Consider the following 27,476-nt stretch of genomic DNA (forward strand, 5'->3'; position numbering starts at 1 on the left):
AAAACTTTCCAAGTGCTCTGCCCTGGCCGAGAAAGAACTTCCTGCCTGAGTTGGAAGGCTAGTTCAGAGTGAACTTTTTGCTTTTGTTCTTTGGGAAATTACATAATAAGTCGGAACAGTTAGAGCCCAGGACTGTAACAAAATGCATGTCGTAGAGCTGCCTGATGCCGCGCTTGGCGACTTAATTGAAACGACGCTCTTTCCCCCAGACTGGGAATTGACAGTCCCTGTTTAATGTTTATTGAGCCTCCTGGCTTTGCACCCTTCTAGTACTACGTTCCTGCTTGGCTTTACACCTTCCTGGGCAGTGGTACTTAAGTCAGTTTCGTGACTCCTGGGGATGTTCTTGGAATGATTTTTAACGTCATTACTGTGTGCTTTGTAATCTTATATGATGTGATGATACGGACATTTGGAGGCTAGAATAGAAGAAGCCCTTAACTATCAGAGAATCTGAGTACTCAAAGGTGAAATGTAATCTCTCTTAACCAGGGCACTAGGCAATATACACGTTATTAAGTAGTAGGTAAAGGCAGGTGGAATGCTATATTCTTGCACACCCCACTCCTTCCACGCAGGCCTTAACTGCTGTTACTGGGTTTACCAAGTCGGCCTCCACCCTTAGGCCTGTGCATTTGCTATTTTCTCGATGCTCAAAGCTCACTTTCCCCCTCCACCCAAATCTGCATGGCACCCAACGTCATTCAGATCTCAGATTAATTGCCATCAGTTCAGAGATGACTGCCTCATCTAAAAGAGCCACTTCTCTCACTGTCCATCTCCTTATCCTGCTCTATTTGGCTTTTGTAGCATTTATCACTATCTGATACTCTGGATTTGTATGTGTATGTGCTGTCTTCCCCATAATGGCAGCTCAGTAGATATTTGTTAACTGTATAAATGAAATTGGTATTTGGCTCCAGAAGTACTTTATACTGAAGTCGCAGTGTGCATTCATTCATTCAAAAAACATTTACTGAGTGACCACTTTGTATCAGGTTGTCTAGCTGTTTAGAGTATGTCAGTGAACAAAATAGACAAAGATCTCTTCCCTCTGGAGCTTACATTCTAGCAAAGCATGATTAACAGTAAACATATTAATTATTTATTGGGTTAGAAAATTATAAGTGCCATAAAAAATGAAAAAAGGAGAGCAGAGAAAGGGGACTGAGTACAGGTGTGCCTTGCAATTTTCAACAGCATGGTTATGGTGGGTCTGAAGGATAAACTGAAGGTGATGTTCATGATGGAGAACTGGTTTTTAGAATTCAGTATCTTTCTGGGAGAACTTTGTTTGTTTTACCATTCTCTGCTATGTGTTTCATGGGGCCCCACAGCATGTCCATTGTGACAAATGTAACTGTCCTTTGTAGTATATAGGTGAAAAAATATTTTTTCCAAAAAGTTCACATTATTCAGGATTTTACTTTAATGCAGCAAATTAAATGAAGAGACTGGGCTCTTGAATGGAAAAGACTGGCCAAACGAATACTACAGATGGGTTGAAAAAAAACATGTATATTTTCTTCACGTTTTACTGCACTTTGCAGTTGCTTCTTAATGTCCCGCTGACTGTGGATGACTAGGTGAAGTTGTTTTCTAAGAGTGGTTGTTGATTTTCTTTATTTGGAACTGTGTTGAAGATTCACCTGGTATGATGTCATGCTTTAAGTTACTAAATTATTGCTCTTTGAGATTTCTGAAGGAACCAGACAAGCCTAGCCAAATTGCACTCCGTAATTAAAGGATGCTTAGTGAAAGAGGCTGATAGGAACAATTTTAGAAAGTGAAGTGTTTTTCCCTTTGGGTCCTTTACTTAAGTGGATTACAAACACTGTGTTTAAATATCAAAAGCTATTAATCTAAAACTATAAATGTAGAGTACCCATGGGATTTGCTTATGACTTTAGCAGTTTGTCATATTTAATTTTGGTTTTATCACGTGGTTAAAGTGAAATTAAAATGCCCCTAAGATGCTGTTACTTTTGAGGTTTACTGGAGTTGACTTACTATAAATCAAAATTGACCAGGAAAGAGATATGAGAATATCTTTGGAAGAGAATGGAATGATGGAATGGAATGATCAGCGTTGTAGGTTGGCATCAGGGACTCCTTTTCATGAAAATGGAGGGCTAAATGAGGATACTTACTTAAAAGGAGCAAATAGCTTCCCTCCCTGAAAGGGATATTCATAGTGTCCTTCAATGGAAGGCTGATATGATCCTTCTCGCTTTCATTATCCAGAAGGAACATGTGTCTAATTCACACAGTGACCTCATCTTAACGTGAAAGTCTCCAGGGAATTTAAGGTGTAGTAGTTTCTTTCAGCATGCCTGTGACACTGGGGTGTGTCTTCTATGTGTCTTCAGCCTTGCTAATCTAACCTGAGCTCATATCTATTGGGTTGGCCAAAAAGTTCGTTTGGGTGTTCCCGTAACATTCTATGGAAAAAACCCGAACGAACTTTTTGGCCAACCCAATAGTACCTCTGTCTCCCCGGGGAGCAAGACATTGACAAATACCAGAATGTGAGTAAATCATGAATTGTGACCCCATTATAATATGTTCTGTATTACGCTGAATGTATTTGACTGAACAGTTTGAATCATAAATGGAAATGAGCCAAGGCCAAGAGGGGCTACCATGTTGAATGAATATTTACATTGTGGGGCAGAGATGGTTAACAGTTAGTATTCTATTTAATAGGCATGTTAAGGGCTTTAAAAAAAATTGTATTAGATATATAAGAATCTAAAATTCAAATGGATTTACAAATGTCTCAAGTATCAGTTCATTTTGGCTAGTATAACAATCTAAAAATATTTGTATAGTTTACGTTGATTATTTTTCGTATTTGAAAGTGACACTTTTTGCTGTGCTTGGCCGAAAAGACCAACTTTAATGAGCTCAGTAATATTTTCGAACTAAATGCAACTTTGGTTTGGATTAAAGCTCTACTTCATCACTCTTGGCGAAGTTTGGAAACCTTTGTACAGTGAAATCATTAAAATAGCAACTATGTTTCTGTGTTTCATAAGTCAGTTTGCTGTTTATCATACACATATGGCAATACCATTCCCACTGAGGTTGTGCTTTAGTTTTAGTTCGGCTTTTAGTTTTTTAGTTTTGTCCATCCTGTTTATAATTGTCCCACTTTAGTTAGCAGCTGTGTAGGGTATCTTACTGTTATTTGTCATTGACTTATGGCAGCTCATTCAAGTGGAGGTAAATTATGCCTATCATCCTTTTTTGCAAGCGATAATTGGGATCATGTTTAATTATTTTATATTACATTTATACGTATTTATATTATTTCTAGCTTTCTGATGACATACCATTTAATGACTCAGCTAAGCATATAGGTGGGAACCCTCATTATCCCACTGACATGTACTTGGTCTGGAGCTCGTTAACACACTGATACTGTAAACTGTATGCTGGTGTCCTAAAAGACATTGGTTTTCCTTCATGCCTTGTTTCTTTGATTATAAAAGCATCATCAACTGTGTTGCCCAGATGGGAGAATTTGTTGAGAGCATTGAGTTATGTATTGCAAGAAAACTTTTCTATACATTATGTGTCTCAAGCATAGCTTTAGATTTGACCTCATACTGTTAAGTTGAATTTTAAAATATACATGACACTGGACTTTCTCTGCAAAAATTCTTCCTTTTTTCCTTCTGGGATCACTTTTAGAAAACAGATACCAGCATTTAGAAGCTTCTAGTTAATTGCAAGAGAACAATTTCCATGGAAAATGCCTTCTCTCAGATACAGTGTATCTAGTTTATTAGCTCTTAAGGCCTTTGCATACTACTGGGTTGGGGTAATATTGACACAGGCAGCTACCAGCTGGATATCCTTTTGCTCCAAGTTACTTCTTTTTTTTTTTATGTATTTGCTTTCAATTTAGTGCCCACTGCAGGCACTAAGTCAATGTTTGTTGAATGAATTAGGCAAATGAATGTCCTATAATCAGTTTAACTCATTTAGGTCAGAAGCATTATTAAGTAATACGACACATTGTCATATTAGCAGACACACTGATTAATACTGATTACCATTAATAACATGTAGAGACTGCTTATTATATGCTTTGTACAGGGAAGTGAATTATTTGTTCTTTAAGAGGATTAGGGATGGGTATGTTTATCTTGTTCAGTTACTGAAAGACTGTCATCTTGTCCACTGATCTTCAACTGTGTAGTTATTAAGAGTATAGGGAAAACTCTCAAAATACAATATGTACGAAAAGGAATTATCTGTCCCAAACAGGGATAATATGGAAATAAATTACTGAACTCTACAAGTTTAGAAAAACAGTCAAAATAGGAAATGTCATGCAAAAGATTACCTTAGTTGATACATATTTGGTTTTGAAAATTACTCTTGTGGGAAGTCCCTGATGGTCCAGTGGTTGGGACTCTGTGCTTCCACTGCAGGGGGCATGGGTTCAATCTCTGGGCAGGGAGCTAAGATCCCGCATGCTGCATGGCATGGCCAGAAAAAAAAAGAAAAAAGAAAATTACTCATGCAAAAACTTGGAACATTGGCTCTTGAGTGTCCAGTTTGGAGCCTCTGAAGGCAGAGGTCAGTGCCAGGAGCTTCTGGCTGAAGAAGGTACCTATTCTCCCATTTCTTTTTATATTGTAAGGCAAATATCAGTACAGTAAGACTCTATAATAACATAGTTCTTTTTATTACATTGAAACAAAGTGAGGAAATGCATAAGAAACTACTTTTCAAAACACAAGGCACTTTTTAATGTGAGTAATTAAGTATATATATGAGCCAAGTCATGTATCCCAAAACACACGTAAGGAAAAAAAACAATAAAGCAACATACAGTACGTATCATATGGGATGATCTTATGCCATGACACTGTCACCATGAAGAAGAGCTTCCCAATACAAATGCCAGCCTCTGCCCTGGGTCTCCCTCCTGTGCAGAAAAGGGGGAAATTTGTAAGCAGGTTAAGACAAGAAGTAAAAAACACGTTCTGATACACTTTTTTCTATTTCATATTTTTCTTCCATGGCATTTAAGATACTGTACTTTTTCTATGTTATTGAGTTATTATCTTCCTATGGTGTTGGTAAAATTTTATTTTACTGACAGTGAAAGAAATTGTGGTTTATGAGTTGTCATTATCAAGGCTCTGTTGAATTCCTATGTTCGCAGTAAAGGCAGTGTTAGAATGGTGGTATTCTGATTCTACAATTTTGTTTTCCTTAATATTGGGTAACCTTATCCTCCCATACTCAGATGATTAACTTAAGCTTAAAATCTTGAAAACTGTCTTGTTAATTGGAAAAGCCATATCACACCAATTCATTGATAGAATTACATGGCAAATTTTGCCTTTGACATTATCTCCATCAAAACTTTCTTATGAAACATTTCCATCAAAGTCCAGCCATGTGTATGTCAGTATCCATTACACGTTAAAATAGTATGGTTTTCTGCATGTTTTAAAACTTTATCAAATAGTGTATCATATGCATCATTCTGTGACTTAGTGATTTTTGATCAGAATTGTTTTGGAGACTTATCTGTGTTGATTCTAGATAATTTATTTTAATTGCTGTGTGGTATACACTTTCCACAGTTTATAAATTCTGTTGATGGAGACTGTTGATCAATTCTATCCACTATTTCTAGTTTTTTGCTATTGCAAACAATTTTGTATACGCACTAGAGCTCATCTAGGCCATTGTTTTGTAGACTACAAGACATGACTTATTAATGATATTGAAATCATCTTAGTGGGCTGAAACCAACATTGAAAAAATGAAATAGAAAAGGACAAAATAGGGTAGGGTAGAATCGAATAATGTAAAATAGAAAAAAATAGGAAAGAGGATATCCCTTAGCATCTCATATAGGAAGGGTAAGAATTATTTTGTGAAACTCTTGTTTCAGGTACATATATGTATCAAAAAAGATTGAAAGACACTGCTCTGACCTAAATATTGTTGAGTTGCTCTAAAAGTGATTGTGCCACTTTACATTCCTTCTAGCTATATGAGTGTGCCTTCTGATCTTCATCCTCGCAAACACTATGTATTATCCCCTTTAATTTTGCCGATCTGATTGGTGAGATCTATCTGATTGTGATTACATTTCCATGATAAATTCCATGGATATGTTTGTTAATTTCTTCTTCTGTGAATTGCCTGTATCCTTTGTCCACTTCTAAATTGGATTGCCTTTTTTGTTCTGATTTTTAGGTGTTCTTTATACATTATGGATACTAATTAGGTATCAGTTATATATGTTGAAAATATCTTCTCCCATTCTGTGGCATGTTTTTCCCTTTGTTCATTTTGTCTTTTATTATGCCAAAGTTTTAATCTTTAATGTAAAATTTACCAGTCTTTCCTTTGTGGTTTATGCTTGTGTGTCTCATTTAAGAAATCTTTCCCTGCCCTGAGGTCATAAAGATGTTTTCTATACTTTCTTCCAAAAATTTGAAAATTTTGCGTTTTTCCCTTTCCAAATGGTTTCCCTTGCATTTTTTTATGTTGAAATACTATAGATTAAACGTTAAGTGTTGTTTTGTAAGTTTCAGCATCCAAATTGTTGAAGCCCTTTCCCAAAACTTATAATATCTGAAAGTTATATTTTATAATATTAATTCTTTTTATAATTGAGCACCTCTGCTGCTGACTTTCTAACAGTAAATAGAGCTGATACAATTTTTTAACTGTATTTTTCTGAGATAAATACTGGCTTGTTAAAGTTTCAAGATGGTATATTCTTGTCCTTTTCTTTTGTTCTCTAATAGAATTTATTTATGTATTTCCATTTTCAGTCACATTTACCTTACCCTAGACGACAACTTCACAAGGATCTAGAAGGAACAGGGTTAAAGATGACTGAATACTGGCCTCCAGAAATTTAGAAACAATCAGGTACAAACATTTTTGGTGGGAATGTTCCTAACCAGTCAGTACAAAGTAAAACCATCTGGAATGTACACAGGAAAACTTAAAATATCCCTGCATTACAGGGGAGGGTCCAAGAGCAAGGACTTTGGAATTAGTCCTGGCTCTGACCCTGACTGACTGGTGACTGTTAGTCAAAGTATTGAAATATGTCCATTAAACAGAGGCAATGATTACACCTGTTTCTTTTTGGCTATTGTAAAGATTAAATGAGGTAATATAAGGCACTTAGTGCTTGGCACCGGGTAACTGTTTATTTTAACTGTTATTATTGTTGCTGTTATTTAGAATTCATGTTTATCACATCATGGATGTGGTATTCTATGTGCGTATTATGGATTTTTAAGACGTATATGTTGATATATTACTATAACGTTGCTATAACAATAGCCTGGTGATATCACATATAACAGGTTGAGATAACTATAATCCTCACATATATTCCGCAAACTATATTCCTCAAGTAGTGCAAATTGGGAAAGCTAGTTTTCTCTATTTTATTTGTATCACATTGGAATAATGTTAAAAAAAAGCCAACCAGGGAATTCCCTGGCAGTCCAGTGGTTAGAACGCCGTGATTTCACTGCCAAGGTTGCAGGTTCAATCCCTGGTCGGGGAACTAAGATCCCCGCAAGCCAGCCGCGCAGCACAGCCAAAAGGGAAATAAATAAATAAATAAAGCCAACCATTCTCCACAATGCTACAGATTTTGACATCATTTTTTTCACAGTACTGTATAATAGTAATTAATCATGAATCATTTTTAAATCTTCAAGGACATTCTGACTGACAAAAATGAAATGATGTTAATATTATCTTTAGTGTTAATTGAATTTTACTGAATGTTATTTCTTTGAATATGGTAATTTTCATATGCCATACATGTAATTATGTCTTAACCTGATTAGTCAAATAAACGGAATGACCTGCTTTTCACCATTCTAATTTTTAAAGAGTTACTCTACTTGAAACTGATCAAAGACACTGAAAAGAGCTATTCATTTTTCTCCTTAAAAACCCAAGGTATGCAGGTGTTAAAAAATTTCTATTAGCTGATATAGAGTGCTTTCCAGGATACATTGTTAGGTGAAAAAAAAAAAGCTTGCAAAAGGGTATGCAAAGTATGCTATATTTTGTACAAGAAAGAACTGGGGAATAAAAACACATATATATGCCTGCTTATTTTTGCAAAAGGAAACAGAAGAAGAAACCAGAAACCAGTGAAGCTGGTTACCTACAATGGTAGAGGGATGGGGTGGGGAAACAAAACAAAACAAACCCCAGGATTACTGTTCAGTGATCTCAGCATATTAGCAAGATTTCCCTTCTGCTAGGGACACAAAGGAGTCCTAAAGTCCAGTGAGGGGCATTCACTTCTCTAATTAGATCCCTTTTCCTTCTCTTGTTTGTTTCCTTTTTTGCCTTTGAATTCCCTTCCTCTTCTAATTTCTCTTCTCTTCCTCTTTCTTCTCTTCCCTCTCTTATCTTTTTATTTTTTATTCCAGTAAACTTGGGGCAGTTATGGAAAAGGTATTTCCAGTTAAGATGAGGCCAAAAAGAGAAGAATCCCCAATATAGGCTGTCTGCAATCTACAAAAAGCTGTATTCAGAAGATGCTTTCAACGAATATCTTGTGTTCTGCTCTGAGCCATGTGTTGTGGTAGTTATAGCAATGAATGAGTCACGGTCCTCTCTCCTAAAGAGCTTGAAAATTCATAGAGAAGACAGATGATATAGGAATAGCTGCTGCATGAAATTATTTTTCCATGATGGCAACCAGATCAAGTTTTAGAAATTTATAAGTGAGAAAAGTCTAAGTGATCCTTTTCACAACAAGCATATCTTTCCCAAACATTAGAAATAATGATTTGTATTAATTGCCATAGTTTGAGTAATAATTATTCTGAATATATTATTTATTATTCCTTATATGCTGAGAGACCTTTTACAGCTGAAGAAAACAGAATTTTACCAGTATCCTCAAGTGAATATAAAACATTGATAAGGAACACTGTTAAGACTTAGCCTTATTTTGGTTATTGTTTTTATCTATTGCAAGGCTCTAACTGCTTGTAGGTAGTATTAGATAAAATGTTCTGATTTTAGGCATTTGAAATATGGGTTGTATGTGAGTAGATAGGAGCCAGCCTAATGAATCAGAATATCAACATTATTAAACATGATTTCATTAAATTGCTTCTGAGGGGAGAGAGAATATTTATTCATATTTATTTTTAGTGATAACTGTGTAATGATTTAACCACAGTCCAGACATACTGCCTGTTACGTGATAGGGCTGCTTCTGCTGTTACTTGTATGTGGTAGAAGGTAGTCATTGTGGAGCTGGTTCATTAAGGCAAGCACATTCAGTGCTATAGCTACATACTGGATGGCTGTTGTTTCAGATTTTTTGTTAAGATAACAAGTCACATTTGTTCATTCATTCTTTCATCCTTTTATTCTTTTCATTCATTCCCCCCTCCCTCCCCCTTAGCAAATCATACACTCTTCAGTGGAGCTAAGAATTGATAAGTCTACTCTTCACAGTGATTTGGAACTTTCCAATCCCAGGGGAAATTTGACCAAGGTCTACAGTTTATTTTTTCTTATCTATAGGAAGTCAACTCTGAAATGAAAATTTTCTACTCATTCCCTAATAGATTTAAGAATATAGGTTTATCTTGGGATTATTTTTCCACACCTCAGCAGGAGGATTCTCATAGGAGAACAACAGTTAAAACATCTACTGGGTTTTACAGCTATTAACTCCCATGCCCCAAACTTAATTCCCTTATTTTCCTTCACCATATTTGAGCTTAGCTTATTTTCTCTGTTAATTAGAAGTAAAGTAATTTTAACCTGCCCAGTTTCACTCGACATATGGGATCTTGATTTTACCACATACTTTTTCCCCAAGGACTGCACAGGACCATGGAAGACCATATGGAAGAAGAACTTTTCCTTCTCTATGGAAAAAGTGTCAAGGTTAGAAAAATCATGCCCTTGGAGCATATATTTTCTGTCACATAAAACATACTTCATCAAACCTCTATTGGTCATCCAATAGGAAGATCAATGAGATAGTGTCTGTCTTTGAGGGGCTCTCAGTATAGTGACCGAGAGGCTGGCCCATCACTGTTATGGGTGTAGAGAATGCCAGAGGGACCAGCAGGGGGCTCTGGGGATTGTGTGAGGAGTAGAGAAAGGGTCCCCAGAGGCGGTGACGTTTGAGCTAGATGAGGAGCCACACCACCCCTACTTTCACAGAAAATGCTGTCCTGCAAAAGGGTCTGAGTTGAACAATGTTTGCTCCACTGCCAGAGCTTTTAAAAAAAATGACAAAATACTTAATCTTAGATGACATGTTCTTAATTCATCGCAGATATTCTTTATTTCGTTTCCATCACATCTGAATATTACAGTCAGCCAGCTTAAGTCCGGTCAGTGTGCAAGTGATGTTAAAAGTTTCACATCTTTCAGCATGCGCATCGATCTCTATCTCATGTTGATTTTATGAAATTTATGAAATATCTGCTCTTCACTGCTGACAGCTTAATATTAACTGCCACCATTCACTTTCATTTTTCTGTTTTCCACTTTTTAAAAAATAAAATACGGTCAAAATTCAGTAAACGATGTAAATCATCATCACAGCCAGCGTAGTGTACAAAAACAGCACAGCTTCTGAACTGAACCATAGTATTGCCGCGTGCTGACTCGAAGTGCTCATTTGTGAGCTCCTGTAGGAAAGTAGCTTACAAAAGCAATGTATAGAACCTGAAAGTCTTATAGAATGTTCATAGAAAATTTCATTATTTTTCTTCTGGGCACAGATTTTGTAAAATAAAAAACTCATGGAATTAGCAAAGAAATTACTTTATTACATGGTGTTATGCTGCCAGGAAATTCTCAAAACGTGAGGTGTTGGCTGTTCTTTAAGAATTTTTTTTTTTTTTTTTTTGCTAGGCATGCCCAACATGTAATTTTAATTCTGTTTTTATATGCGGTATTTTAAATTGAACTGTGACAACTTAATAGTTGTCCATAGTTAAATGAAGTATCATAATCCACTTGGTTCTTCATATGGATGGAGAAGCAGAGTTAATACAGGGAGCACACACTCAAAGCAACGATAAAATGCATTTTGGTCTCTAACTTTATGGAGATGTATTTCCTTAATTATGTTTTCCTTGAGCTAATATTAAAAAATTTTACTGCTTTGCATTTCCCAAACAGATGCCAGTGAAAGATGAGAGAGGTGGCTTGGATGTGAGCAAAGCAGTGAAGGTAAGCTGGCCTGGGGTTAATTCTCACCTACGCTGGTGACAGGTGCATGATGGAGGCTCCAAGCTAGGATGCAGATTCCTGGGACACGACCTTGATGATGTATATTGCCGAGCTCTTGCTCCCTGGTAGTGCTTTTTTTCCCCTACAGTTTTTTTATTGCCCACTCTTGGCTTCTGCTCAGCCAGTCCCTTACTTAATAGCTGGGCCCAGAGGTAGTTGGGTGCCTTCTGCGGAGATGCCTGCTATCGTGCAGGCTGGCTGTAGTGTGACTGAGGCTCCCAAAGTGTGTGCATCCTTATATTATGTACACTCTTACTATATACAATGTATATATATGTACAGAGTATACATATATGCTATATATGTACATATGTATACAGTATGTACAATGTGTATAACTATATATGCTCAAGATTATGCCAGACAGAAGAATGTATTTTTCTTCTGTGAGAGAAGATACTCAATTCCTGGAGACTGATATTAAATATTTACTTCAAAAAAGTATAAACATGTGCATTTCATAAATGAAGTCATTGGTTCCCTATGAAGAAGTTTCCCCACAGACTTAGAAACATGAATTTTTGATGACTGACCTCCAGTAGCCAGCCTTCTGGCAGAGATTTAAAAAGCAATGTATTCACACCTGTTATATTTAGGTTATATTGGAATTATTTGTTTTCTATTAAATTGTGAGCTCCATGAAGGAAGACAACCCACAGTGGGCATTACCGCCCTGTTCATTAAGGACTTCATGAGCACAACAGCCAAAGCCCTACAAGTGCAAGCAAACACTAGGCCTGCCAGGAGTTATCACTTTTTTTTTTTTTTTTTTGCGGTACGCGGGCCTCTCACTGTTGTGGCCCCTCCCGTTGCGGAGCACAGGCTCCGCGGCCATGGCTCACGGGCCCAGCCGCTCCACGGCATGTGGGATCTTCCCGGACCAGGGCACGAACCCAGGTCCCCTGCATCGGCAGGCGGACTCTCAACCACTGTGCCACCAGGGAAGCCCAGGAGTTATCACTTTTTATGTGAACTTTTTACTTAGCAACAGATGATTTGTGGAAAGAAATCTGGCTTGCCCACTGAGAAGCTGGTGATCTTGGAATATTTCTCAGTCTCTCTGGCCCTCAGGTTCCTCATATGTAAAATGAGGATAGCAATGTGTATGTCCTACACTTGTGAAGATTAGAAATACTACGTAAGAACTCTTTTAACTAGCACGTTAGCACGTCTACATGAAATATTTGATGCCACATCCCAAACATTGTTCTTTCTGAAAATTATAGACTTAAATCAGAAAAAAAAAATTAAAATGAACACCTCACAGAAAGTAAGAATCCTTCATAATATAAGGAGGTGGGTAATTTAAAGTAGAAGCTTAGACTAAAAGGTAACAGAACAAGATTCTGTCATTAGCCCCACAGTGGCCTTAGGTGCTGCCCAAAAGATAATAGAAGACATCATTCTCCAGGCAGGGTCTTACAGTTTGGTGGTGTCATGGGGGGAAGTGGCCCGATTTGGCATCAGGGGATCTTCCCCTGGTTCAGGCTATGCCACTCACTAAGGGTGATGCTGTTAGCAGTGACAAACTGCTTCCCCTCTGTGTTAGTTTCTTAGTATTAGTTTCTGCCCTGATGAAGTACCACAAACCAGGTGGTTTAAAACAACAGAAATCTACTCTCTGACAGTTCTGGAGGCCAGAAGTCTGAAATCAAGGTGTCCGCAGGGCCACGCTCTCTGAAGGCTTGAGGGAAGAAGCCTGCAGCTTCTGGGGGCTCCCGGCACCCTTGGTGTTCCGGCACATATAGCTGCATCACTCCAGTCTCTGCCTCCATCTTCACTGTGTGTCTTCACATAGTTAACTTTACATGTCAGCTTGAGTGGGCCCCCAGTGCCCAGGTTAAACATTGTCTCTGGGTGTGTCTGTGAGGGTGCTTCCAGATGAGAATAGCACTGGAACTGGTGGACTCAGTAAATGGGTGGGCTCTTCCTGGTGTGGGTGGGCGTCATCCAATCTGTTGAGAACCTGGTTGGAACAAAAGGCAGAGGAAGGAAGAATTCATCCCTTTTTTCCTGCTTCACTGATTTACCTGAGACGTCTCATTTCATCCTCTGCCCTCAGACTGGGATTTACATCATTGTCTCCTCTGGTTTTCGGGCCTTTGGATTCGGATTGAATTATTCCACCAGCTTTCCTAGGTCTCCAGTTTATAAATGCAAACATAGGACTTCTGAGCCTCCATAATCTTGTGAGCCAAGTCCTATAAATGAATGAATGAATGGCTGGATAAATAAATAATTTTTTCCCCTGACTCCTAAGGTGAAAAGCACAAATATCCTTTCTAAAACAAGTAGCTAGTCTGATCTGCTCTCTACTAGACATATATCTGGTAAGACTGATTTAATATCTGATGGGAAAGATAGGGCTTAGAAAATCCTTTGCTCCTTTAAATTAAGCTAGAGTTTGGTGATTATTGAGGGAAATGGCTAGACATGGCATTTGATAGGCATGTTGGCTATTTATGCATCTTATTATAATCTTAAAAATTTTGGGAAGTTGAAAAGTATGTAAGTAAAAATGTTTCCAGTGTAGCAAATAAGTAAAAGCTCTCTTTAAAACAGCTTTATCTGTTTTAAACACCAGGGACTTGCCTGGTGATGCAGTGGTTAACAATCTGCCTGCCAATGCAGGGGGACACAGGTTCCATCCTTGGGCTGGGAAGATCCCACATGCTGCGGAGCAACTAAGCCCGTGCGCCACAACTAATGAGCCTGCACTCTAGAGCCCGTGAGCCACAACTACGGAGCCTGTGTGCCACAACTACTGAAGCCCACGCGCCTAGAGCCCATGCTCCGCAACAAGAAAAGCAAATGCAATAAGAAGCCCATGCACTGCAACGAATAGTAGCCCCCGCTCGCTGTGCACAGCAACGGAGACCCAATGCAGCCATAAATAAATAAATAAAAACAGCTTTATCATGTCCACATTGAATGCTCTTATGGGAGTGCAAATGCTCATGATCTTCATGCATCCTGTTGTGGGTTTGCTTGTATCCCCCCCAAATTCATATGTTGAAATCCTAACCCCCAAAGGTGATGGTATTGGTATTAGAAGGTGGGGCCTTCAAGAATTGTTTAAGTCCTGAGGGGAGAAACCTCATGAATGGGATTAGTGCTTTATAAAAGGGGCTCCAGAGAGATCCCAGCCCTTTCCAGCACGAGAGGACACAGTGAGAGGACACAGTGAGAAGACTCTGGCTCTGAACCAGGAAGGGCACCTTCATCAGAACATGATCATGCTGGCGCCTTGAGCTCGGACTTCCCAGTCTCCAGAACTATAAAAAATAAATTTTTGTTGTTTATAATCCACCCAGTCTATGGTGTTTTGGTTTAGCAAATTGACTGAGATACCCATTATTTTTGAAGGTGACCTTTTTTGGAAATGGGCTCACTGCAGATGCAGATTGTTTAGTTAAGATGAGGTCATGAGGGTGACCTAATCCAGCATGACTGGTATCCTTATAAAAAAGGGGAAATTGAGACACAGAGACAGACGCATGTGGGGGAAGATGATGTGAGAGACACAGGGAGAATTGGGCCATCTGCAAGCCGAGGGGAGAGGCCTGACAGATCTTCCCCTTACAACCCTTAGGAGGAACCAGACCAGCTGATACCTTGACTCTGAACTTCTAGCCTCCAGAACTGTGAGAAGATAAAGTTCTGTTGTTTAAGCCACTCAATTTGTGGTACTTTGTTTCAGCAGTTGTAGCAAACGAATACATGTCCTTTCTGGGTGTTTTCGTCCTACCAATCCCCAAACCTGAGTGGGGGGATGAGGGAACCCACCAGTTGCTCAAACTGAATGGTCAGAACTGACCCATGAACTGAAACCTTCTGGACTTTTTCCTTGGTGTCACCTTTGGCATTGTTCTTTCCCAAGGACTTGTTTTGCTAAGACTTGGGCAGCAGATGAAACAGCAGTCTTCTCCCTTTTTTCCTGCTTTCATAAGCAGCTTAGTTTCCAGAGCTACATTTAAGATATAACCGACACTGAAAGTGCTTACCAGACATTCACCTCCCCAGAGTTCAGCCTTGTATGATTCCTGTGTCCTTGAGGAAAATTAATAGGTGAGATTTGATTCCATCCAGGACCTCTGGCTCTTGGTTGCAGTGAGAGGGTCCTGAAGCAGTCAGGCTTGTAAAGGCAGTTCCCAAAATAGATAGGGTTTGTTCCTCCTCAAACCAATGCTAACTCTTCTACAGAAATGAAGGGGGCAAAGAAAATGTATTTTTTATTATTAGTCAATATATATATAGATTTATTTTATTTACTTATTTTTTTAATTCTTTTTCAGCCAGTACAGGCTACTCTGTCATCTTTGAAGATGTTAGATGTGGGAAAGTGGCCAATTTTCTCCCTTTGTTCTGAGGAAGAACTGCAGTTAGTTCGTCAGGCCTGTGTCTTTGGCAGTGCTGGCAACGAAGTTTTATATACTACAGTAAATGATGAGGTAATGTTGAAGAAAAAATTACATTTTCAGTAATGGATTTGCTGAATTGAAGATCTTGGGGGAACTAAGGAGTTAAGGAAGGAATTAAGGTAAAAAAAAAATGCACGGAGAGTAGATTCTTATTTATTAAATAATGAAGCAGTTTCCCTAGGGGAACTGTGCCTGTTTCAATGTACAGGTTTGTCAGAAATAGAACTGCTTGAACTAACTCTGGTTTTTCCCACAGATTTTTGTGCTTGGCACAAACTGCTGTGGCTGTTTGGGATTAGGTGATGTCCAGAGCACCATTGAACCTCGGAGACTGGATTCTTTAAGTGGCAAAAAAATTGCCTGCCTCAGCTATGGGAGTGGTCCACATGTTGTCCTTGCAACAGCAGGTAACCTAGGAACACAGGGTGGAATTTTAGCCATAGCTTTCTTTGTTGAGGAACAAGACTAGGACCACCCCTTACACTGAGAACATACTTCTTGATTGGCTTTCTGCCTCTGCCCTGGGAACTTGACTGTGCTTTGGACAATATGAAATATCAGTATCAATATCAAAGTAAGATAATGTAGCAGATGGAATCTAGCAGTTATTGGCACTTTGGGTGTAAGAATGACAATGCGATAAGCCCAGTGAACTCCTTTTGTTGATATGTGTAATTATTTTGCATTAGAATGCTGAACTCACTCAGGACTTTTTGAACTTGAGATTCTTGATCTACGAGAAGAGCGATGAAAGCTAGATTCGAAGATCCCCTCTAACTGTTAGCGTTCTGTGATCCTGACTTTAAACAGTCACTGATGGCTCTAGTTGGTATTAATAGTATAAAGAATTAAATATTCTTATGGCTATTTCATGCATTCAGACTTAGAAGACAACATAATTAAAACATACCTTAGAGTTTCCCTCAAGCTGGGTATTCATTTTATTAGTGTTCTTTAAATGGAAAATAAATTTTATAAATACTCTCGTATATTTATTTCACATTTTAAAAATAAGTTTTAGGGATTTTTGGTTGCCAGTAGTAGCAGGCTGGATTATTCAGACCATTTCTGCAGTGAAAACAAATACAAATTCTATATAAAATATACTTTTTTAATTTTCTAAAAGCATCAAAACACTGATAAGGCAGAAAGGAATTATTAGACCAAATATATTTAAGAGAAAGTATGAACTAAGAAGTTAGAGGGGACCCTGAAGCTAATTTTGCCTTAAAGCCATCTGCCTATGCACTTAAAGAGTGTTGTGGTCTGATGTACTTATGAGGTGAAGGGGTCACAAGTCAAAGACCTCACATGTTAGGCTGGGACCACAAAGGGCTACACTCTCAGGGCAAGGATGAGTCAGTTCTTTCATCTCTAAGGGACTCAACAGAAGAATTCCTTGGCTCTGAGCAAAGCAAGGAGAAAAAAAGAAAGAAAACCTCCCCTGAGGTGTTGTATCCATGGATTTGTATTCCAATTCACCTTAGATTGGATGGTCCAAGAAATCTCAGGCCTTGGATTTATCAGAGAGGTACCTTTAAAGTGCCTTAAGAACATGAGAGAAGTTAATGCAAATTCTTTCTAGACGAAAGTACCTTCATTCTAGGCCTGAAGGAATATAATGCCATCGAAAATCATTTTTCAATGGCAATTAGTAGCACATAGTCAAAGATAAGCAGGTACAAGGAAACAAGGCACCCTGAATAAGAACCTGCAAAAAAGACAGCAAAAAACAACTACTAAATATCAGATATTAGAATTACCAGATACCACTTATAAGATGGCTGTACTTATTATGTTTGAAAAAATAAAAAATGAGCTTGAAGATACCTGAAGAGGTCATAGAAGACTTGAAAGAGAACCAAATAAACAATATAATTATCAAAATGAAAAAATCAGTGGACAAGTTTTGCAGCAGTTTGAACACAGCAAGAGAAAATTAATAAACTGGAAGGTAGATCAGAAGAAATTATCTGGAATGTCGCACAAAGAGACAATAGGGTAGAAAAATACAGATGAAAGGCGTATATACTGTATTATTCCATTTATGTTAAGTTCAAAACCAAGAAAGACTAAATCCTGTTATCCAGGATGTACACGTGGGGGGGCTTTTGGGGTGATCATAAGATTGTATTTCTTGACTTGAGTGGTAGTACATGGATGTGTACTTTGCAATTATTTATAAAACTGTGTATATACAGTTTAAGAACTTTTCTGAATATGTATTATACTGCACAATAAGTAATATAACAAAGATTCAAAAAGTTAACTTGGAGATCATTTTATAGATAAGGAAATTAAGGTTCAGAGAAGTTAAATGACCTTACAGTCAGTCTAATTTCAATCTGTTTTTTTTTTCTCTTACTTTTAGCAGCCTTTTCTCTGTTGTTTATTAAAAACCTATCTTCTAGCTATTATAACTGAATCCATTTAAATTTTATCTTGTTGCTTTGAGGTAGAATGTAGTTAAACTTCCCAAATGTATTCTTTTATAAAATGAGTTTTGTGGAATAGGGAAGTTGATTAGCTTTTGCATATGAAGTTTTAGTTTCCATTTGTGGAAGTGTGTAATATATATATTTTCATATAAGAATAGATGTTTTGAAAGTTGGTTATGTTTCTTTTTATTTTCAGAAGGAGAAGTCTTTACCTGGGGTCACAATGGTTACAGTCAGCTGGGCAATGGGACAACTAATCATGGTCTAGTGCCCTGTCATATCTCTACTAATTTGTCAAACAAACAAGTCATTGAAGTGGCCTGTGGGTCTTACCATTCTTTGGTGCTAACATCTGATGGAGAGGTGAGAATAGTCAGCATAAATCCCACTGATCATAAGATTTCAATAAGATTTTAATTTCAGTACATTATATAGATTCCTGTAGCAGTCCTGGAAATATGATCATTTGATTAAAATAACCACCTACCTCAAATTCAGTCTTACTCTTGTTAGCAGTTCATAGTCATGGTGTTTATATTATGAAGTGTGCCTGTATGTAGTAAGGATTTCTATAACTGCAAAATTTAAAAGGATGTATTGTTACTTCTATGTTGCTATACTCAAGGGGATTATTTGCAAAAAGAAAAATCCCCAAATGCTGGAAAATATGGCTGAAGCAAAGTAGATATTTTTATAAGGATTATATGATATTTGATTATAATCATTGCTGTTTGTGTAGGTAATGCCAGTAACCAAATTTTATAAAGTAATATGCTTTGGGACTTCCTAGGCGGTCCAGTGGTTAAGACTTTGCCTTCCAATGCAGCGGGTGCGGGTTTGATCCTTGGTCAGGGAGCTAAGATGCCACGTGCCTCAGGCCAAAAAACCAAAACATAAAACAGAAGCAGTATTGTAACAAATTCAATGAAGACTTTAAAAATGGTCCACATCAAAAAAATCTTAAAAAAAAAAATAAAGTAATACATTTTGTAAGAATGCATTCTATGGAAACTTCCCTGCCTGTGTTGTGAGCATTTATGGTTATCAAGCACTTTGAGGGCAAAGATGAGGCACCGTAAGTGCCAATTGAGACACTTTATATATTAGTGTGTTTCATTTATTGATCTCTTCTTTCAAATAGGTATTTGCCTGGGGTTATAATAACTCCGGGCAGGTAGGGTCTGGATCAACAGCTAATCAGCCGATCCCTCGAAGAGTCACTGGCTGCTTACAGAATAAAGTAGTTGTGAACATAGCCTGTGGACAGATGTGCTCGATGGCAGTGGTGAACACTGGGGAGGTAAGAAAGTTATTTTCTGTGTCGCTTAAAAAAGCCTGTCTACCTTCTCAGTGTCATACTGACATGGAATGCTTCTGTTCATCTTTCGTGGGCATTGAGTCTCTCATCTTCTCTCAGGTCTATGTCTGGGGTTACAATGGAAACGGGCAGCTGGGACTCGGCAGCAGCGGCAACCAGCCAACCCCCTGTAGGGTAGCAGCTTTGCAAGGCATTCGTGTCCAGCGGGTATGTCCACTGTTGCTTCACATGCTGCCTGTTTTTAAGGCTACAGGGGCAAGGATACCAATGTACTTAAAAACTCAGTTGTCTTAGCAGGATGAAAAAGTAAGCTGCTTGGCTATCTTGACTGAAGTAAAGGTTAAAGCTCTTTTCCTGAATTTAGTTGTGGATGTTTATCAGAAAATTTATATTTCCAGTGCACTCTCATACATAGCTGTTGGGATGTAAATTTTTATCTTTTCCAAGGAAACTTTGGCAGTATGTATCAAGAGCCTTAAAAATATTCATACCCTTTGGTCTGTAATTCTACTTAAATTTAGGGCATTATCCTAAGGAACCAAAGAGAAAGTGACTTGCAGAAGGTGTAGTAAAGATATAGCAAAAAAAAAAAGAAAAAAAAAGAAAGAAAAAAATTGATAACAAATAATAGCAGCACAATTTACCTAACCAAACAGTAAGTTAATGGTTAAATAAATTAATATCAAGACTAAATTTATATTAACAGAGATGATGCTTACAAAGGATTTTTAATGGTAGGGAAATAATGCTATATGCAATGTTAAGTAAAAAGAAAGATACAGGACTACTTATACAGATATGATCACTTTTTTAAAAAGCTATCAGTGCATATCTCTATATTTATATATAAATAGAAAAAAATCCTGATCTTGAGATGACTTTCATAATTATACTTTCCTATATTTTTTTCACATTGAACATCTTTTACTTTTATAATAAAAGGAGAAAATAATTCTTAAAAAATAGAAGTGTCTATTTCTTATTCACTTCACACCCCTTGATCTCTGTGAGCATAATGAATGCCGTATTAAAGGTGAATAAACTGGACTCTTTGTCACTGAAGGACTCATGTTGATCTCACTGCAGTTTTCACCACACACGGGGCCTAAGCTAGATCTGGAGGGATGCTGGTTAACCTAATGCCTGCCTCTCTGGCAGACTGCCTCTTCCCTTTTTTATTTTTCATTTTTTGAATCTTAACCTATCTTGTGAAACATGTTTCTTTCTGTTTTCAAGCCTGAGTGGATTTGGTTTTTCTCTTTCCAGGTTGCCTGTGGCTATGCACACACGTTAGTATTAACAGATGAAGGTCAAGTGTATGCTTGGGGCGCAAATTCTTACGGCCAGTTGGGCACTGGCAATAAAAGTAACCAGTCCTACCCTACTCCTGTTGTTGTGGAAAAGGACAGGTAATATGTGCATTTTCAAAATAAGTTCAGTGTTCTTTCGTGATTAAACTAAACTTAGGCATTGTATAGAATTATGGGCAATTGACTGCTAGTATTAGAATATTCTTGAACAAGACCATTCATTCCTTTTTAAAATTGGCTTTAGAATTTTGAGGCAAGTTGATTGATGTTAAATATTTTGTTTCCACATACCCGTATTTCATCTATACCTCCAATAGCTACTTTACACAAACTACAATGACTAAACCTCCAACAGCTTTTCCGCATTATTCTTCTCGCTCAAAAAAGACCTTTTCCCCCGCATTCTCATTGTTTTCTATTTCACATTCTTAAGAAGAAGTTGATAACGTTGGAGGTCTATCTTCTATGGTTTAGGAAGATGAAAGTATCTCAGATGGGGGCCGCTACTTATAAAATTTGCCAGTTGAAAAGAATAGGGCTGTTTCATTACTTCAACTCCCAGGCTATCACTGTGAAGCAGAGCAAAATGGTTAAAAAATTAAAACTGAGTAGTGTGCACTTGTTTGCAAGGTTGTATTAAGTGAGTAGCATATCCAGAGTTTTCCCCCAGATTATCCTACTATTTTTGAAGGTCTCTTGAAATTTCTCAAACATGGGTATATCACTGCCTTTTCACTCTTCATTGCTTGACACAGGAGCACAGACAAGAACATTTTATCTGTTCTGTTAGGCCAGGGTTGAAATCATTGTGGAAATTAATATTGCTGTTTTCATTTTTATTTTACATATTAATTTTTGCTATATCTGATTTTAAGTAAATATATGGATAAATTATTTTGCATTTGTAGCAGTTCTTTTATATGTTTCTACTGGAATATTAGCAATGAAAATGAAGAACCAAATGGTCATTTTCAGCTCCCTTGATTTTCATTTGAGTATTGTGAACCTGGCTGCTTTTATTTAACCTATGTTAAATTGGTTAAAGAACCTTTTTTTCCCCCATATCTTACAGTAAGACCCTAGACTCCTTAAGAATTGGGGAAGAGGAAAGGTAATGAAGGTCACGAGCTGGCAGGCACACAGGAGATGCAAGCAGCCATGTTACTTTCGTTTCTCTTAAAGGTGGTTCAGAGCCGCTCAGTAAAAAGAGAAGAGACAGTCTTGAGGCTTTGAATAATCACAGAAATGCCTCCAGCTAGCAAATCCAGTCAGTGGGGACTTTTGGTATTTAGACAAAATAGCGAAGAAGTGTTAAAGGATCAGAGGTAACATGGGTATAAAAACGGACTGTCTGTATGGCGCTTTACCATTTTTCTCGTGCTGCCACATTTAAAATAAACTGAACTCCTCTGTCTGGACGCACAGAGTCCGCTGCCGTCTGCCCACCAGCGACGCGCCCCACCTTGCGCCGCTGGTCCTGACAGCCCCAGAGTGAGTGCCAGGTCTTCTGACTGTGGTCACACTGGGACAGACAGACTGTAGGGCGGCTCAGTGGGAAAGCGCAAAAGAGGCAGAGAAGCAGGGCCCGGAAGTTATGTGAGTGTCAGGGCACGTGGCACTGGAGAGTTATCTATTGCTTTCTGTCTTTTTCAAAAACTTCATAACTCAAAACATTTCTTTGAATTATATATGTAAAAAAAAGTAGAAATAGCTAAATACTTGCACACTTGGTCTTGTCCACGTAAACACGATTTTGGCTACGGATGTCAGGGGTGCGTGTTTTGAATGAGATGCTCCCGCTTTTCTCAGTTTTCCGTGCTTGAATTTCAGGTGGTGGTTGCTGAGCTTGCAGGCTCCCCATCGCACAAATATTGCAAGGGAGGAACCTATGGGTTTGCTGGGACTTGTTCGGCACCTACCCGCCCTTTTCAGTGACTGAAACTTTGCAGATATGTTATGACTTATCTCTCGGGAACTCCTGACTCTTGGGGCCCATCACGGGGAGGCTTGGCTAATCAGAACGAACAGCATTGAACTTGGGGCGGGGTGGGTCGTCAGGTCTTGGTTACGTGTTCACAGAAGCAGAAAGGGGAAATTTGTCTACGTGGAATTATTTGCTCAAACAGCAACCCAAGAAAAACCTGATTAAGTCTATTTATGGTGAGGAATGCTAACACTGTTTATGTTCACATAGAAGTGATTTTAATAATTAAAATGATTCTCTTCTCTAACCCAGTCATTCCCAGTCTTTCTGAATTTTCAGTACTTTGATTTACCAGCATGTCTTTAAAGTTCCCTAAAAACACAGCTTAAGTTAGATTGATCCAAAACTAACTTTGCCTTGAATTTTTGTGTATTTTGTGACTTCTTGAGGTCATTATTATGTGTTGGCCTCGTACAGAACCAGGATTGGGAAACAGTGCTCTGGTCTTCTTATAATCATGATTTCTTCTCCATTATTCTCCTCCCTTACAAATTACCTTTTTTCTTTCCTCGTTTTCTGTTTTGCATTCTGTCTCACTCTCTGCTGTTTCATGTCTAGTGCTTCTCAGACATTAAGCTGTGCCATTGTTGCAGATCATTCCGTTGAGGTGACACCAAACCTATTTATTATGAACATATAGTAATTTTTTCCATTAAGAATGGCTACAAAATAAAGTGTGAAATATGCCAGACATCCTGACAGTAAAGGTTAGCTCAGTTTATAGTCATTGTCTGTTGCCTGTATGACTGGAAAATCTGAACTTCCACATTTGCTTCTTGGTGTGAATCAGATGTAAGGACAGATGACCTCAGGCAAAGGCAGGGCGCCTTGGCTGATGGTCGAGTCCCAAGCTGAGACCTGAAGCTTCCCTCTAAACCTTCTCCATTCTCGGTTGCTCTAGCAGCTGCTGCAGTCAGCCAAGCCTCAGCCCCACCCCTGACTTCCCGCATGGCACTGGCTGCTCCAGGTAAATGCCTCAAGGCCAATCTCAGGGAGGGCCAGCTTTCCCAGCTTTTCTGCGTCCTTAACCCCTGTGCTGTGGAAGCAGTGTCCCACCTCCTCTAATGAATGGCAAAGGCTGTTCCCCTCTCCCGAGGCTAATGGTAAACATTTCAGAAGTGAATGTGGGAATGAAGTTATTTTGATTTCCTGATGTTGAGTAGTTTAGCATAGAAGGACACAATTGTGTTCCAATCAGTTACATTTTTCATGGAACGTTATCAGGGAAAAGAGAGGCTGTCATTGTAAGTGGTCTCCCAAAGTGTGAAAGAACATTCCTGACCAAGGACTTTGTGCATAATGACATTGAGGGGCAGTGAGTACATCTGTTGATTGGAACAGAGAGTGTGTGGGCAAAGGTGATTTGAGAGAATGCTGGACATAGATGGAAGGCAAATTAGGGAATGCCTTAAGGTCATGTGTCTGGATTTTTGTCTTATGGGAAGTCAATGAAGGTTTGAATGTAGTGATGAGAATGGTGTTTCAAGAGGATCATTAACCTGCCAGCATTGTGCGATTTAGTTCGGAGGCAGGGAGACCGAAGAGTTGTGTTGGTCCGGGTATGGGTGCTTGATGAGGGTGTGGCAAATGGGAGGCGCTACAAAGAAAGAATTGCTGTTATTCGTCAAGCGGATGTTCTGAAGAAAGAGATACATGAGGAGGGAGAAGTAAAAGATGACCCTGAAGTTCTGAGCCTAAGTCAGTGAGGATGCTGGTACCATTGCCCGAGACAGAATCAAGATGGTACTTCACTTGGGGAAATAGTTTATTTTCTTTAATTCTGTATGGTGGCTTAGTCTGAGAGAAAATAATTATTTTCAACTCAACAAAACAGTGGTTTCCACTAGGAAGTGTTCTGAGAACTACCTGCCTATCAATCGTGAACTTACTGAAATAGGGTCTAACATGTGGTTGATCCCAGAAAACTGCTCTCTTGGGTTCCGGATGATATAGTCCGGTGAGTCAGAACCACTGCACTTACTGTTTGCAGTGTGAGTTGGGGTGACCCACAGCAGGCTTCATTTAACCCTAAAATTGGTAAAGTTTTGATGAAAATATTTATTGACCCTGGGTTGAGATGGCCCAAATCTTTCTGATCTGCTTTAGTAAGTAATGTTTTAAGAAAACAATTAAATCACTTTTTTTTTTCGTCTTTGTTTTTGGTCTCTGCTCTCTTGGATTGTATTAATACTTGAATTTCAGAACAGGATGGTACATATTTTTCTGGGCCTACTGGCTAGAAGTGGTAACAAGCAGACCTTCCATAAGTGCCACTGAGGCACAGCTTACATATAAATAACTGTTGGGTGCCTGACAGTTGAGACGCTTAGGTGTCTTAAGTCTTGTTTTTGTTTTTACTTAGTTAGACCTAAGGGAAGAAAAAGTCACCTTGTTTCTTCTCCTGTTTACCGTGTTTACTTGGTGTGTGTTTGTGGACCTAGAATTACAGAGATTGCGGCCTGCCACTCTACCCACACGTCTGCAGCCAAGACGCAGGGAGGGCACGTGTACATGTGGGGCCAGTGCCGGGGCCAGTCGGTGACCCTGCCTCACCTCACCCACTTCTCCTCCACCGACGATGTGTTCGCCTGCTTCGCCACGCCCGCCGTCACCTGGCGCCTCCTGTCCGTGGGTGAGCTGATTGCTGTCCATCGGGGTGGTGGCCTGAAAGCTAGAACGAGAACTTCTGGTGTTTTCATTTTTTGATAGTGAGGACTTTGTTCAGTGCAGTATCAGGCAATTTATTTCCCTCTAATGAGCTCCTGTGAAAGGGAACTCATTGGATCGATTCATTTTTCTCAAAAGTATTAGAAATCAGTATCTCATACTAAATTGAAAGTCCTTTGGATTGCTTTCTGATGGGATTGGGAAACTATAGCTTTTATTTTTAGCTGGTATATTTACTCAGACTTTCAAAAATTTTATTTAGTGTGGTGGTTTGGGACTGTAGTTGTTTTGCCAGATTTATAAGCAGATGTGTCTGAGGTTCTTATCCTTAATGATTGCAGCAGCGGGAATCTGTATTTAGGAAAACAGCGCATAGCTCAGTGGGGCAGTTATTTGGGGAACTGGTGTTTTCGTGTCAGCAGAGCCGTGCTGGGCCTGCATCCTCCTTAGAAAGCGCTGGTGTCGCCCCCCCGCCCCCCAGAACCTGACGGCCACCTCACCGTGGCTGAGTCCCTGAAGAGAGAATTTGACAATCCCAGCACCGCAGACCTGAGATTTCTGGTGGATGGAAAGTACATTTATGCGCATAAAGTCCTTCTCAAAATTAGGTAAGGAATCATTTATTCCAAGAATTGAAATAAATATGTTTGTTGTTTTCTAGTTCCAAGGAACTATGTTAGGCACGTCTGTGATTCTGAAAAAAGGTAAGGCTCTTTTTGCTCTTATGAGCGTGCCGTGCAGTGGGGTAAACACATTATACGTGGCATTTCTTCTGTATTCTCTGTTTTCTTTTTTTTAATATATATCTTTATTGGAGTATAATTGCTTTACAATGGTGTGTTAGTTTCTGCTGTACAACAAAGTGAATCAGCTATATGTATACGTGGTTCTGGAGGCTAGAAATTCAAGATCAGGGTTGTTCATAGAATGAGTTCTTTCTGAGAGCTCTGAAGAAGAATCTGTTGCATGCCTCTGTCCCAGCTTCTGGTGGTTTGCTGGTAGTCTTTGGCAGCCCTTGGCTTGTGGCAACGTAACTCCAGTCTTCACACGGCATTCTCCCTGTGTCCAAATCCCCCCTTTTGTAAGGATACCAGTCAGATTGGATTAGGGTCCGCCCTAATGACCTCCTTTTAACTCAATTACCTCTGTAAAGGTCCTTTCTCCAAATACTGTTATAGTGCGGTTAGGACTCCAGCCTATGAGTTTTGGGGATACAATTCAACTCATAACAGGAGGAGAAGAAACAAAATTACTCAGAGTTTATGAAAATAAACCTACCTGATTTCTATAAGTGCTGCTCCGCGGACGTGGTGTGGGAGGGCCCCTGGGAGTTCGTGGCCGCAGAGGCAGCCGCCCCGCAGCAGGTTAGCATTTGTAGCCTCGTCGAATAAACGACTGCGGACTTCCGGCCGGCAGGGGAAGCGAGGGGCCCAGGCAAGGACACGAAGTTGCGTGGTGCTGTGTTTTTCCTTTCTCCGTGTTAGTTGTTTCCTCTTTAACCGCCACGAGCACACACTCCTCAGGAAGGTCATGGGCTCTTGCGCAGAAGCCAGGACCTGATATGCTTCTTTCTTCCTTCAGGTGTGAGCACTTTCGCTCTTCGTTGGAAGACAGTGAGGATGATATTGTAGAAATGAGTGAATTTTCATATCCTGTTTACCGAGCCTTCCTGGAGTACCTGTACACAGACAGCATCAGCCTGTCCCCCGAGGAGGCTGTAGGTAATTGCCACCAGACTTGACCAAGAGATTGGCAGAAAGGTGCTTCGTGTAGAGCCTAAAAGGAAGTGGCTGTGAGGGTAATCACAGAAGCAGTTCTCCTTTTGTGTGTTGAACCCAAATGCTTTTCCCTTGTTCCCACTTCACACAAAGGTTGACTGGATGGATAAAATGAGATATGGATGAATTATGAAACCATCAGCACTGTGGGACAGGTGCCATTCTTCCTGAATTACTAGATACTGTACACGACTTTTTAGCTCCCACACAGCTGCTGCCTTCAAGATATTTACATTATAAAAATGATAAAATGCATGTAACAGAC

The 27,476-nt window shown here is 39.0% G+C and overlaps 1 protein-coding gene across 3 annotated transcripts in view; it reads left to right on the top strand.

Moving 5' to 3' along the window:
* RCBTB2 (RCC1 and BTB domain containing protein 2) overlaps positions 1-27,476 on the top strand; it is a 37,822-nt gene that overhangs the window by 959 nt on the left and 9,387 nt on the right. Inside the window, exons 2-13 of one of the 3 annotated variants that reach the window (XM_079902815.1) lie at positions 6,816-6,915; positions 9,866-9,933; positions 11,185-11,235; positions 15,591-15,746; positions 15,973-16,123; positions 18,351-18,517; positions 19,296-19,454; positions 19,572-19,679; positions 20,739-20,881; positions 25,208-25,398; positions 26,095-26,137; positions 27,015-27,154. In XM_079902815.1, coding sequence (XP_079758941.1) covers positions 9,880-9,933; positions 11,185-11,235; positions 15,591-15,746; positions 15,973-16,123; positions 18,351-18,517; positions 19,296-19,454; positions 19,572-19,679; positions 20,739-20,881; positions 25,208-25,398; positions 26,095-26,137; positions 27,015-27,154 — 1,363 coding nt within the window. In that variant the 5' untranslated portion in view covers positions 6,816-6,915; positions 9,866-9,879. Of the gene's footprint in view, positions 1-6,815; positions 6,916-9,865; positions 9,934-11,184; positions 11,236-15,590; positions 15,747-15,972; positions 16,124-18,350; positions 18,518-19,295; positions 19,455-19,571; positions 19,680-20,738; positions 20,882-25,207; positions 25,399-25,914; positions 26,042-26,094; positions 26,138-27,014; positions 27,155-27,476 lie in introns of all 3 variants that reach the window. The other 2 variants (XM_079902813.1, XM_079902814.1) reach the window with 2 other exon arrangements.

This window comes from Stenella coeruleoalba (assembly GCF_951394435.1).
Source record: "Stenella coeruleoalba genome assembly, chromosome: 18".
In the NCBI taxonomy this organism is placed as follows: Eukaryota; Metazoa; Chordata; class Mammalia; order Artiodactyla; family Delphinidae; genus Stenella; species Stenella coeruleoalba.